We start from the raw sequence: 12,816 nt of genomic DNA, 5'->3' as shown, positions 1-12,816 counted from the left end.
AACGATTTGCTAAAACCCGTTTTTTTAACAGAATGAATCTCTAATTCTTTTGTAAAACCAGACAAAATGGAAAGTTACATTCCAGTGGGCACTGTTGAACTTGAAGAAATCTTTCTCCTTGCTGTCTAGAAATACAGGCCGTTTCACGGCGAAAACGCCGGCTTTCCAGAGCAACTCTACACAAGTGAAAGTGACCGATTCAGAATAATTCGGAGCTCCTGGATGTTGATCGGCATCAAATCCTAATCGATTGCTAACGATATTCCTATCGTCTGAAACGGTCCAACGATCGTTAATGTTAGCTTTTCGCAATGAAATTTTCTTTGAAAAACTTGATTACTTATATAGAAAACCTTAAAATTGTTAACGATCGTCGTTTCATCCTCATTACTATCACTGAAATTTTGATAGATTTCATTAACTTGAACATTAATTAATTAACAGTAGGAATGTGGAAAAAAATGATTATTTTTTAACAAGAAAACAGCTTACCGTTAAACGTGTCTTGAAATTTCACGTTAGTAGAAGCCCGAAGAGCCCCCTCGAAGTGTACGATCCAAGTGAAACCGTTCTTCAACGTTCGAGGTGTCTAAAAGAATAAAAATTACGAAATTATTGTCAGTATGTACTTTCACTGAAATTCGCATTGGGTAAACCTGAGTGGAATGGACCTGGATGAGCGTCATCGAAATGGCTTTTTGCTCCACTAGACGATTACTAAATGTGCAAACACAAAAACGTACAAATATTAACACTCTAAGGGAGCACTCTTTTGCCTTCAAAGATTTCTACATATTCTATGAACGTGTTCAATTTCAGCGTCTATCGTTCAATCTCTGATATCTTCGACCTTAATAAATTTACCGTTCGTCATTTCAATAACATGTTCAATGATTTTTTTACGATTTTTCCTGTTTTGAATTTGAATGTATTCCTGATTTAAAACAACTCTTCGTTTTGAACGTAAAAAAACTCATCCACAAATGATCTCATCGCTGTTAAGAATAAGATTTCAAATTTAAAAGCAACAATTTTACGTTAATTACCGCCTGGCTTTCAAGAGGGATTAAATGTCCGCGTCGGTATGTCTGCATTACCAATGTTTCTTCGACAGATGGCAACTCTTTACAGGATATCGAATCGATTCGAAGTTTGAAATTAAAATTTGAATTCAGTAAACATGTTATCAAAGTGTTTTCGTTTCTTATCATTATAAACATATAATTTTTATCAAAATACTATGACGCAGTTTTTAATATTTATTTCGAGCAGAAAATAACTCGACGTTTTTATTAGTTCTTAAAGCGATGAACTTAACGCTTTTAAATTATTCTTTTTATTTAATTTTGTAAAGAACTGCAATTATCTTTGCAAAATTTATTTGTACGTCCACTGCAATATGGACGCGGATCCTTGAACACCGTAAACGATAAAAAAACTTTATTCGTCCCACTGACTTGAAAGGACACACAATAAAGTTTACTATTGTTTACGACGTCGTTTACCTTACATTTATTCATTAATTCAAGCATGGCTCATTACGAGAAGTAACGTATTGCATTGACAATGAACAAACGCGTGACTTTGTCATTGTAATCTGTCTGTCTTTCAGTACCAAAAAATGATTCATTCCTCGTCACGATCGACAAAGACGAAGGTCTTTCAGCCGAAATATCTTTTCAGCCGAAGGAATGTTAACAGCACAAAGCTGATGACAATAGGAACTGCTTTGAAAATGTGTAACTTCAACAAACTTCTGACTTAACAATTTTAAGAAACAGAATCTAAAACTGACAAGTCATTCTCCCTTCTTGATCTGTACAATTCATATCTTCCTCGTTGTTTGTAGAAAAGGAGTATTAGTGGCCTAGATCTTGAACGTCATCCTTTCACCAGCCATAGGATGAATCCTGCTATCTTTCATTGTTTGCACTATGAGAACCGTTTGTACAAATTGTGCGAATGATTCTCTCAAATGAAGGCACGCTACATTGTCATTCTCTATATTTCCAATGCTCCTTCGAACATGGACGTATCAAGGATCGAAGCGAATTTCCATCAGAATTGTGTAAGCCGAAGGAGTATAATACACCATTTGTATTGCTCGCACGTAATTCGAGGATTCACTTGGATCTCGTAACTTTCTATTAGAAGAAAAATAACAAGGACTGATGGATCGCAAATCAATGACCTCGCGTAATTTCCTGCAATACATTATCCTGTTACTCGATGTTACGATGACCACCACAGAGTGGATACTCATAGTAATGAATTTCTATATTATGGAAAATTTAGAAAATTACGGAATATGAACCGTCGACGAATCTTCTATTCCTTCTCTAAAGGAATGTGTCTACAAATATGAATTCAATCTGAAAATCATAGAAGGAAATACCTCGGTTGATCAACTCTCCACATAGATGAAACTATTCTTCCTGTATTTCATGCTTTGTATACGGTTCAATCCTAGGGCTGATATTTCATTGCACCGTAAAATCATAAGACAACATCAGTAGGGCAAGAAGAGAGAGGTAACGGAAACTTTCACCATAAGATTCGGTACAGATCTTCTATGTATATGGTAGTAGGAATCTGCAGCACGTGTTCTGTGCATCTTGTAGGATACGGAACTATAGTAAATCCAGCGGTGTACAAAGACTAGGTTCTTGTGGTGCTATTGCCTTATTCTAGGTAGACTGCTTCTACATTCTACGCTCTTCTAAATTTCTTATGTACCTTTCTAATCTTGCCGTTTTCTTGTGAAAGGCTTCTACAGAAATTTATATCGTGCTCCAGTGCAAAATCAAGGAACCGTATCAACGAGAATGGCGTTTCAAGTTTCACAGAGGAACTGTAATCAGTAATGAAATTAATTTTTGATAGGTGAAAAATGAATGATGGAAAGTAGGGATACTTTGAAGTGATGTTTAAGATAGTTTCTCTGATACCTTTCAAGAGGACTTTTAGGTACGTGCCTGAGCAATGTTTCAAATTACGCATCAAAACACAGCGGGTCTTACAATTCGGGCGCACCAGGAGGAGGTACACCCGTAGACACCAGTCGATCCACTGACACTCAAGCACAGAGAGACGGGAACCGCTTTTCAAACTGAAGTCATTTTCGCTAGTGTTAAACATCCTCAGAAAACTTCATCTTCAAAGAGGTAATGACTTTTAATAAGCAAAGCATCCAAGTAGCGCGTTATTTTAAATAAAACCACTTCCTGTAAAATAATGTGAAATTATAAGATTGTCATAATTAAATAAAAGACATTAAAACATTGTTTCTGTGATAAAACGGTGATTGAAAATTGCGAGAAGAGAAAATGTGAAATTAAAAAATGAACGTCAAAGTTATCTTTCGAAACACGCGAAACATTGTGCGGTGAATTTAAAACGCTAAATCTTCGAATTTTGAACGAGCATTTCTTTTTTATCGATTTTCTATTTTTTACGGACACCTTTCCAATATTCGTTTAACATGCTTTCACCACTAATGTTATCAAATAGAAACGCTTTATACGACACTACACAAAACTATCTACCGTTCGTTCAAATTAACGCCGCGGGACGGAAACCGCTTTCATTTCCCTCAAGAGCCGTTCAAGCTTCCCACATGAAGAATTTCTTTTTGTCAGAAGTACAATTTTTATTTTGAGAACATACCGTCTAAATCGAAAAGAGAAAGAAAAAAAAGAGAACGGTAGAAGAAGATTGTTTGATAAACTTTCTATATTCACTTTTATTTTCGCGTGAAAATGTGGTTCCTAACGAATAATGTCAACCCAATAAATATTCGAGCTATAGTGCACGACGATCGTGGAATAAATTTTACAAACGAAATACATCCCCGTTTGATTCCGCATAAGGAACCAAGCGAGGCTGGTGCATTGACCGAAGTTAATAACACCCGTCACCGCAAATCTGTTACTCGTTCGTGAACCGGTACTACTACTCACGCAAGTGTACCGTAATGTATATACGTAATTTCTGTCTATCACTACAAGTTATCAGGTGATGCGTTTCTATTTTCCGTGAAAGGAAAGAGAACCAGTTCTTTTTCGAGAGTCCAACTCGAGACGCGGGTGAATGCGTTTGAGGAAAACGCAACTGTTGACGCGACCCATGATTCAATGAAATGCGTTTCAAACACCTTGCACTTCTTTTTTTCAATTGAATAGAATCGATGACTTTGTAATGTAGGGGTATAAATGGAGCTACCGGAATGGGTCAACTTACTGTACGACCTTTTACTATTCGCGGGAATGGCATTGATTTACATAAGCGAAGCTCTTATCCTGACCTTCATTCCACGACGTTATCGTGCAAAATCTATCAAAGGAGAGGTGGCTCTGATAACAGGAGGCGCTGGAGGAATTGGAAAGCTGATGGCCATCAAGCTGGCCAAACTTGGAGCACACGTTGTCATCTGGGATATCAATAGAACTGGTAAATCCCAATAGAGCTTAATGCCATAAATAAATTAACTGCAAGCGCTTCTATGAACACAATCCGCAGGTCTGGAAGATACAGTTCAGGAGATTAGACAAAATGGAGGAAAATGCTCGAGTTACTATTGCGATATTACCAAGAGGGAAGAAGTGTACAGGATAGCGAAGACGGTGCAGATCGAAGTTGGCCCTGTAGGATTATAGTCTTCTTTCTAAGGAACAAATTACAATTTCATGTTACTCGATAATATTTTATTCAGGTTACCCTGTTGATAAACAACGCGGGCTATGTACATGGAAAAACGCTTTGGGACTTACCAGACGATGAAATCGAGCGCACTTACAGAGTTAACATTCTGTCGCATTATTGGGTAAGTTCAGTTAGACAATGCCTAAAGGAGAGCGTTGAAACATTTGCATTCAACGCAGATTACCAAAGCATTCATGAGGGACATGATGAAAAACAATCACGGTCACATCGTGACTGTGGCAAGCGTCGCAGGACTCTTAGGAACTTACAACTGCACGGATTATTCGGCCACGAAATCTGCAGCTATCGGTTACCATGAGAGCCTCTTCAGTGAACTCAGAGTAGGAACCTTTCAAAATTATTTAGACCACATTTCCCTTTTTCAATGGTTAGTAAACAAGTAACATTCCTAGGCCCATGGTTATAATGGAATTCACGCGACTCTGGTATGTCCGTACTTCATCAACACGGGTATGTTCCATGGAGTGAAACCCAGGTATGCAATGGGACCTACGAAACGTTGCCTTTTATAATTTGACCTGCTATAAATTTATAATTTACAGGCTAATGCCAATGCTAGAACCTGAATATGTAGCAGAAGAAGTTGTATCTGGAATATTAGTGAATCAAATAAATGTTGTACTACCTGGAACAGTTAGATATCTCTTGCCACTCAAATGGTATGTTAGATGAATGTCTACGATCTCAGTAATTTTCATCAGCTATAAAAATCAATTAAAATATTTTTAACAGCTTACTTCCGGCAAAGCTATGTTGGGCTTTAATGTATAATATTATACAAGGACCTCAATCTATGATGATGTTCAAAGGAAAAGAGGACAAGACATTGAAAAACAACAACAATATTGCAGTAATATCCAAAGAAACACGCGTACACTAATGTGTACTGAGTACGTTACAAGAAACAGAAGCTGCCTTTAATTTTGACTCCAAGTATTATTACGAACAATTACACTTGTCCGAATGATACAAAAATACTGTAAATTATTATGGAGACTGAATCTGTATACTTAAATTATATGTATTTGTCAACAGTATTTATATCTTTTTAAATGTAAAATATATCTGTAACGTATGTAAAAATATTCACAGTAAATCGTAAAAGTAGTGTAATCCCTGACCAAGTTCCCAAATTGATATACCTGTACCCAATTCGGCAGCAAGATCCAGTCGTTGGAAAATAGAGTACAATGTGGGATAAAAGACAATTCCACTGCCCCCCGACGACCTGAAATACATCCCCAAATTTCAACCTAGTCTAAAACAATTTTATCTAAGCTATAAATTCTTGTGTAATCCCGAGTCTTACTTTGCTTCGAAAAAATGTTCTTTGCTGTTATCATCCCACTGAATTTTCCCTTTGAAGGTTTCAAGGATTTTCAGATATTCTGAACCCAAGATAGCTCTTCCACCTTCGGGAGTATAATTGTATCCATAGAAATTAAGACCTAGCAGTATTTGAGCCCGTTTAGGGCTGTCTTCAGGTACTAACAATTTTACACACTCCCTCACCCAATCAACTGGACTATTAGGTCCGGGACGTTGAATAGTTGAATAATCGTAAGTCATTAAAGAGAAAGCTTTTATGTATGGTGATAATTGATCAAAATGATCTTTATTAAATAATTGAACCTTTGGGCTAAAAACGAAGAAAATATATAATACGATTTAATTATGGAAATTACATAAAACAATTTTCTTTGGAAATTACATAAAACAAAATTAGTTCAACCAGAATGAAAAGTACAAAAAATAAAACTTACCCTCTTGATGGTGGTACTGCTAAAATTGTATCTAAATTATTAGTTTTTAACTGTTGAGCAATAGACTGAATTATTGATATTACAATCTGTGCATCCACACCTGTAAATATAAACTGATTCCATATTTCCAAAACATATCCATCAAAATGAAAGGTCTAGAACAAAGCACCATAGCTGTTGTTATGATGTTACATATATTTAATTTGTTGCACATGTTTTTATAATTACCTCTGCTGTATCTATGAGCGATGAAATTAATTGAATCTGTTTATGAGTGTTACTGTACAATCTCACAATATCATTAACTGACCAATGTTCAAATAATACTCTTGGTAGAACTGAAAATAATATTCATATAGGTATTATGAATACATGTATAGAAGCATGTCACTTTGTAACATACTGTTTACATAATGAGCATCATTATTTGATGCTCTCATTTCTTTCAACCACTTTTTCTGAACATCATGGGTTGACAATTGCCAACTGCCGTCTGGAAATGACAACCATACTGGTGATACCGTTGTGAATTTTCCATGAAATATTTTGGAGATTTCAAATCCATTGTTATTCCACTAAAAATAGAAAATATTTTTATTTACAATAATGATGTTTAGTATACAATTTATTACATAATTAAGAACAAATTTACCGGTGTAATATATCCTAAAATATCTCCAGTAAATCGTCTACGAGTTGTATTAGAAAAATAAAAGCCAGATTCTCGAATAATATCATGTGGTTTAATGTTTTTCACCACTAAATTTCTTTGAAAAACATCTTGATTCACAGGACCTATCTGTAAACCCACATCCATACAATGAAAAAATAAATATTTTGCTTATGAATATTTAACAAGTTTAATTTTGCTACCTTAGTTTCAACTTTTCCTTTATTCCTTTTACTACTTTTATCTTTGGGCGGTAACAATGTACATTCTGACAATTCAACAAATACTATCAAAACAATTGTTAATCTTAATACATTCATAATAATTATTTGTTTTTTTAGTACTAACTAAGCAAAATCATTAGGGTGATGGTGATGGTGGAGGACGAACTCCGAATTGCTCCGAATACCGCATCGGTAAAACAGTCAACGTTTCATCAAAAATTAAGCCAAACAGAAAATGACCTTAGTTATCGCATTATATTTCCATTTACACATTTATTCATAAGAAAGTACTTATATATGTTACGTTTTAATTAAAAACTATCATTGAATTGTCCATTACGATTAAATCTTGATTAACTAAACTAAGTTTTATGCTCGTTTCACATGCAATATGACTTACTATTTTTCTTTTTAAAATGGACAATTTTTAAGAAATTACCTTTTCAATCAAGTTAAGATACTTTAATAGAATATCTATTTCTTATAAAAAACGTGGAAAAAGAGTAAAAATTATTCAAATTTGAATAATTCTTTAAGCTTTTTTTACTGCGTGATTGGGTCAGATGATGTGTATTTTGATGTAACATGGCGTCTTTAATTGTCACAGCATAATAAAATTTCCAGAAGGATGTGAAATTTTTCTGAGTGTTGAATTTGAAACTCAACACAGAATGCCAGTTGATATTAACAGATTAACGGAAGGTTGGCTAGAATTGGAAAGTGACCCAGGTATAAATTAATAATTATGAACCTGTGCCATTCTAATGATGAATATACTTAAAATACCTGAATGAATTTGAAAATTGAAATACTTTGCATGGATTTGAAAACTATATACATTACATGGGAATAGTTTTCAAATCTCATTAATATATTTATGTAAATGATACCTTATCATTAATGGAACAACTGTGTTCTTACCCTTTTATGGTATTACAACTACAGTATATTTAGGGTGATATTAATATACATTTTACATTATTAGGTTTATTTACATTGCTGTTAGAAGACTTTGGAGTAAAGGGTGTACAAGTTGAAGAAATATATGATTTGCAAAAATCATTAGAGGGCCCAGTATATGGTTTTATATTTTTATTTCGTTGGATAGAAGAGAGAAGATCCAGGCGTAAAGTTGTAGAACAGGATGAAAGTTTTGTAAAAGATGAAGAAATTGTTAACAACATATTTTTTGCACAACAGGTGTATTTATCTTTATAAATTATAAATCATTGCATTGCTAAGAGCCTTTAAACATGTTCTATAATACATAAGAATTTGTTTTTTAAACTGTCTACTATTTTATAGGTGGTGCCCAATAGTTGTGCAACCCATGCATTACTTTCAGTGTTACTCAATTGCCCGAATATTCATTTGGGTACAACTTTATCCAGATTGAAGATGCATACATCTGGTATGTGTCCAGAAAATAAAGGATGGGCAATTGGTAACACACCTGAATTAGCATGTGCTCATAATTCTCATGCTATGCCTCAAGCCAAAAGACGTCAGGATAAAAATACTGGAGTATCAACTGGGAGATTTACTGGGGAAGCTTTTCATTTTGTTAGTTATGTACCAATTAATGGTAGATTATTTGAATTGGATGGTTTAAAACCATATCCCATGGATCATGGTCCATGGAAGGAACACGAAGAGTGGACAGAACAATTTAGACGTGTAATTACAGATAGATTAGGAATGGCAACAGGGGAGCAATTGCAAGATATAAGATTTAACTTGATGGCGGTTGTTCCCGATCGGCGACTTGCTATTTCGCATAAATTAACAATGTTAAAAACTAATCGACAAATAGTATTAGAAGCATTGCAACAACTTGTTAAACTAAGCCATCAAGATGGAACAGAAAAAAACACAAATGATTCTGAAAAGCTAGAGAAATCACATGAAAAGAAAAGCAAAATTGATGATGAAAATGCTTTACCTAATAGATCAGAAATTGATGAATCTTCTTCTATACCAGCTATTACTGTTGAAAGGAGTAATGATGCTGCAACAGATACAGAAGAGCCAGCTTCAAGTATAACTTCTGGAAAGACTGAATCAAAGTAAGCGAATAATAATTTAGACAGGATTTATTTTCATTAAATATTTTATTGTTTAATTGAAATTGCCATGTATGTACATATTTCAGTGGTATGGAAAAGGTAGTGATGTGTGCATTAGATTATGCTACACCTCTTCAAATTCAGACTTCACCAGCACACAGTTCATCTAGTACTGATACATCATCTGAAATTGGATCTGCATTCAACTCTCCCACACAAGGTAAGTAAAAACTTTGCTTTGTATCATTTAACAAAGACGTTTTGTTGTACAAACTTTCTTTGTCTGACAGAATATTAAATTATTTGGACATGTCATTCGTATTGATTTAATGTTTTGTGAGTTGTCTGAAGCAGAATAACAAATATAGTAACGCGATTCAAATGTTGGATCTTTTACTTTTCCATGTTCTGTACATATATTTTTTTCTGATACATTTGTTTGAAATACATTATCCGCACCATTTGGAACGTTTATGTTATCCCTCTTATTATGTATGCATTTGTTATAACTCTCTGTATCACATGTTCTTGTATATGTATTGAATGCTGTAAATAATGGACATGAATATTCTATTACAGAAGGCATTTTTGGTTCACACACGTAATATTTCAGACAGTTCGTTATATTTGGCGTGCGAATATTTTTTACACATGGAATAAGGTGAACAAATTGCGAATCTAACTGATAACCCAACGATTTATACCGTTCAATGGTTAAATATTGTTTATTTCCCACGTTATCAGTAATTAAAATAATATTGTTTTCATCTTCAAAATTGTTAAATGCCGTTGATAGTGGATTTTTGGAATTTTCTATATTTAACATCGATTTATTTGTATCACTTTTTTTTAGAATTGTATTATCTTCGGTTGTTGTACTTTGTAACTGTGCACCAGTTATGATATTGTTTTGTAAATTATTGTTCTGCTGAATATAATTCTGTATAAGATAATTCATTAACACGTTATGTTGATTAGGTTTAGAAAATTTTACTTCATTGGATAATGGCATTTTTGTGTTAGGTCGTGAAGGCGTAGATAATGATGATGCTAGAAACTCTAAAGGAATAGTAATCTCTTTATATACTAATAAGTGATGTATTAATTGATTTAGCAACAAGTACTGCTTTTTACTATCATTCTGCGCTTGCAAATAGTCATGCTGTAGATTATTAATCACAGAAATGTTATTCATGTTTATTTCATGCTTATTATCCATTGTTTCTTCAATTTCAATCAAGGGGTATGGAGTTGCCATTTCCGGATCAGATTCATCCGGAATGCTATCAGTGATATAGGATGAATCAATGAGCTCAGAAAAGTTCACAGGATCTTGTGCTGATCCCATGTAACTAGTTTCATTTGAATCGATTAATTCAGGTATAATGTCATACCTGTTCGTTACAATAGATGATTCTGTGGATACTGTATCACACGTCCAAGAATCACCGGGCAGAACACATATTCGTAAATGTGGTTCAAATATCTATAAAAATTCCAAAATTAAGAATTGAGTCTCTGTTCATAATATTAATACAATGATAAAATATCTCACCAAGCCTTCTGTACATTTACTGGGTACCCAAACGTAACCGCCATCCGGAAGATTCACACAATTGTAAAATACAGTGCAGCTAGTGGAATGGGGTTTTCTTGATTCTGGACACTTTGACGATTCCGTTGTTATCAGAGTGAAATATAATATCATAAGTATGATTCTCATTTCGTTGATTTATCACGCACGCTATTCTATAACAGACTAAATTTGATGTGGCTTGGTTGCTGGTATTATTTGCTTTTCACACATTCCCCCACGTTTCATCGTTGTCTCCTTTGACACCTCTGAGATACAGTTAGTTGACCTATCCTTTCTGAGCATTTTTGTACTCTTTCTTCTTAAGTAAGAAAAGGTATTGTATTAGTAACAATTACTTTTGCATAACAACACTAGAGTACATATTTATTTATATTAAATAATCATATATTAATTTGTAGCATGGGGATGGAATTCTGGTCAGAACAGTCCAACATCGACAAAAGACTTTAAAAAGTTCGTTGTAATTAGAGTCGCTGGAGACGAAAAGAATGAGGCAGGTTTAAGTACGTATATTTCATTGCATTTCTTTATTGTGGTGTATCATATAACACCATAAGGAGCAGTACGTAAAATGTACATCCGTAAGTAGGTCGTTCTCTTGGGAATATTAATATAAACGGAAAAAGATTAGTTTCTGACAGTGGTCATTTACATAAAAAAGTCTGCTTGTCTGGAGAAGTTAGAATACCTCATGCTAGAGTGAAAACGAGTAACGGGGATACTGTTACCGAAGAGAAGAAGGTTGAGAAAATTGATCCAAAATTATGCTCAAAATATCCGGAATTGTTTGAACCACATACATTTGCACCCAAAGATCTTTTAGCCTTACTGAAGAACTTAGAACATGAAATAAGTATCTGTGAGACTAGTTTGAAAGATGAAAATGACAAAAGGAATAAATACAAGGTGAATATATTTTGAAGCAACTGATAAGGATGCATGTAATGTTTCGTATCACAAAGTATCATAGGATATCGTTTGTTTCAGATCGATGATTGTCGTAGAACGCATAATTATGATGAATTTATTTGCACTTTTCTTTCAATGCTTGCTCAACAAGGAAAGCTAGCCGAGCTGGTTCAGCAGCATTTGACTTTAAAGAAACATACTTCTGTGTCAGTGAACAGGGTTCACAGGTAAGACATTTAATTGGTTTTATTGCAATGTTATATCACTTATTTAATACTTGGAATATTTTCAGATCTTCGAAGAAAGCCGATACTCGTCAAAATTCTTCGCGTAGACGCCGAGGAAGAACCAAGTGCAAAAAAAGAAAATAATCCCCGTATTGAATTTCAATAATAATTGGAACTGTTACCCCACCTATTGAATTGTCAATATTAAAAACCTCAGAATCGCAGCATGGAGATAGTTATAAGAAGCTGATAAGCATGTAAAGAAATCATACGACTGTTGAAACAAAAAGGGAGTGTGAATTATATATTACACTACGATATTAACCCAGCATCAGTGATGTCAAACAATCAGTACTTGGTTTATTTTTTCATTTGAAATTTAAACCATCCACTGTATAAATTGACTTTACGATATATTTTTTATATTTTCTTTTTCATGATATTAATGAACAATACCCCTTTGGGTATATTTAAATCATTTTTATCTCGACGTCTATTTTCGTTTCGTATGAAATACATGGGTTTCATAGAATACACCAATACTTTGCGTTCTTTATTTTCCATGATGTTGTTCGTGTTTTCTCTCATATTTTCTTTCTCATTATTTCAGAGCAGGAACGATTGCAAATGAAACAGCA

At 34.1% G+C, this 12,816-nt stretch overlaps 4 protein-coding genes and 1 long non-coding RNA gene across 13 annotated transcripts; 2 read left to right on the top strand and 3 right to left on the bottom strand.

Annotated features, from left to right (window-relative positions):
* Positions 1-189: 189 nt before the first annotated feature.
* On the bottom strand, positions 190-7,749 carry LOC114872448 (chitinase domain-containing protein 1). 7 transcript variants are annotated; one of them, XM_029179652.2, is made up of 9 exons: positions 7,359-7,749; positions 7,138-7,284; positions 6,889-7,060; positions 6,714-6,823; positions 6,486-6,640; positions 6,032-6,361; positions 5,865-5,950; positions 493-589; positions 190-396 (listed from the first exon to the last, which is right to left on the bottom strand). In XM_029179652.2, exons 1-8 carry the CDS (start codon positions 7,473-7,475, stop codon positions 519-521), a joined length of 1,188 nt encoding a protein of 395 aa, XP_029035485.1. In that variant the 5' UTR covers positions 7,476-7,749; the 3' UTR covers positions 190-396; positions 493-518. The 7 variants fall into 7 exon arrangements, 5 of the variants coding, with proteins under 5 accessions (XP_029035485.1, XP_029035487.1, XP_029035486.1 ...); XR_003788769.2 differs by lacking the exons at positions 190-396; positions 493-589 and adding exons at positions 5,122-5,211; positions 5,285-5,423 and having other exon boundaries at positions 7,359-7,747; XR_003788768.2 differs by lacking the exons at positions 190-396; positions 493-589 and adding exons at positions 5,122-5,211; positions 5,348-5,423 and having other exon boundaries at positions 7,359-7,747.
* Positions 598-4,897, bottom strand: LOC114872456. Of its 3 annotated transcripts, none has more exons than XR_006829933.1 (5): positions 4,589-4,897; positions 4,304-4,520; positions 2,949-3,224; positions 2,396-2,851; positions 598-2,204 (listed from the first exon to the last, which is right to left on the bottom strand). It is a non-coding gene; the product is annotated as an uncharacterized LOC114872456 (long non-coding RNA). The 3 variants fall into 3 exon arrangements; XR_003788770.2 differs by having other exon boundaries at positions 598-2,851; positions 4,589-4,663; positions 4,770-4,897; XR_006829932.1 differs by having other exon boundaries at positions 598-2,851.
* On the top strand, positions 3,102-5,626 carry LOC114872451 (estradiol 17-beta-dehydrogenase 11). The gene is made up of 8 exons (XM_029179658.2): positions 3,102-3,164; positions 4,204-4,449; positions 4,519-4,643; positions 4,712-4,822; positions 4,881-5,042; positions 5,115-5,197; positions 5,265-5,381; positions 5,455-5,626. The coding sequence occupies exons 2-8, from the start codon at positions 4,212-4,214 to the stop codon at positions 5,600-5,602; spliced, it is 984 nt and encodes a 327-aa protein (XP_029035491.1). The 5' UTR covers positions 3,102-3,164; positions 4,204-4,211; the 3' UTR covers positions 5,603-5,626.
* Positions 7,750-7,834: 85 nt separating the features above from the next.
* On the top strand, positions 7,835-12,720 carry LOC114872444 (ubiquitin carboxyl-terminal hydrolase calypso). Its single transcript, XM_029179642.2, has 8 exons — positions 7,835-8,108; positions 8,365-8,579; positions 8,685-9,445; positions 9,532-9,665; positions 11,441-11,545; positions 11,632-11,948; positions 12,030-12,178; positions 12,244-12,720. Exons 1-8 carry the CDS (start codon positions 8,051-8,053, stop codon positions 12,320-12,322), a joined length of 1,818 nt encoding a protein of 605 aa, XP_029035475.1. The 5' UTR covers positions 7,835-8,050; the 3' UTR covers positions 12,323-12,720.
* Positions 9,676-11,434, bottom strand: LOC114872449. Its single transcript, XM_046288011.1, has 2 exons — positions 11,001-11,434; positions 9,676-10,931 (listed from the first exon to the last, which is right to left on the bottom strand). Exons 1-2 carry the CDS (start codon positions 11,166-11,168, stop codon positions 9,693-9,695), a joined length of 1,407 nt encoding a protein of 468 aa, XP_046143967.1. The 5' UTR covers positions 11,169-11,434; the 3' UTR covers positions 9,676-9,692.
* Positions 12,721-12,816: the final 96 nt, after the last annotated feature.

Source organism: Osmia bicornis, chromosome 11 (genome assembly GCF_907164935.1).
Source record: "Osmia bicornis bicornis chromosome 11, iOsmBic2.1, whole genome shotgun sequence".
NCBI lineage: Eukaryota > Metazoa > Arthropoda > Insecta > Hymenoptera > Megachilidae > Osmia > Osmia bicornis.
This window is presented reverse-complemented; position numbering and strand designations above follow the sequence as displayed.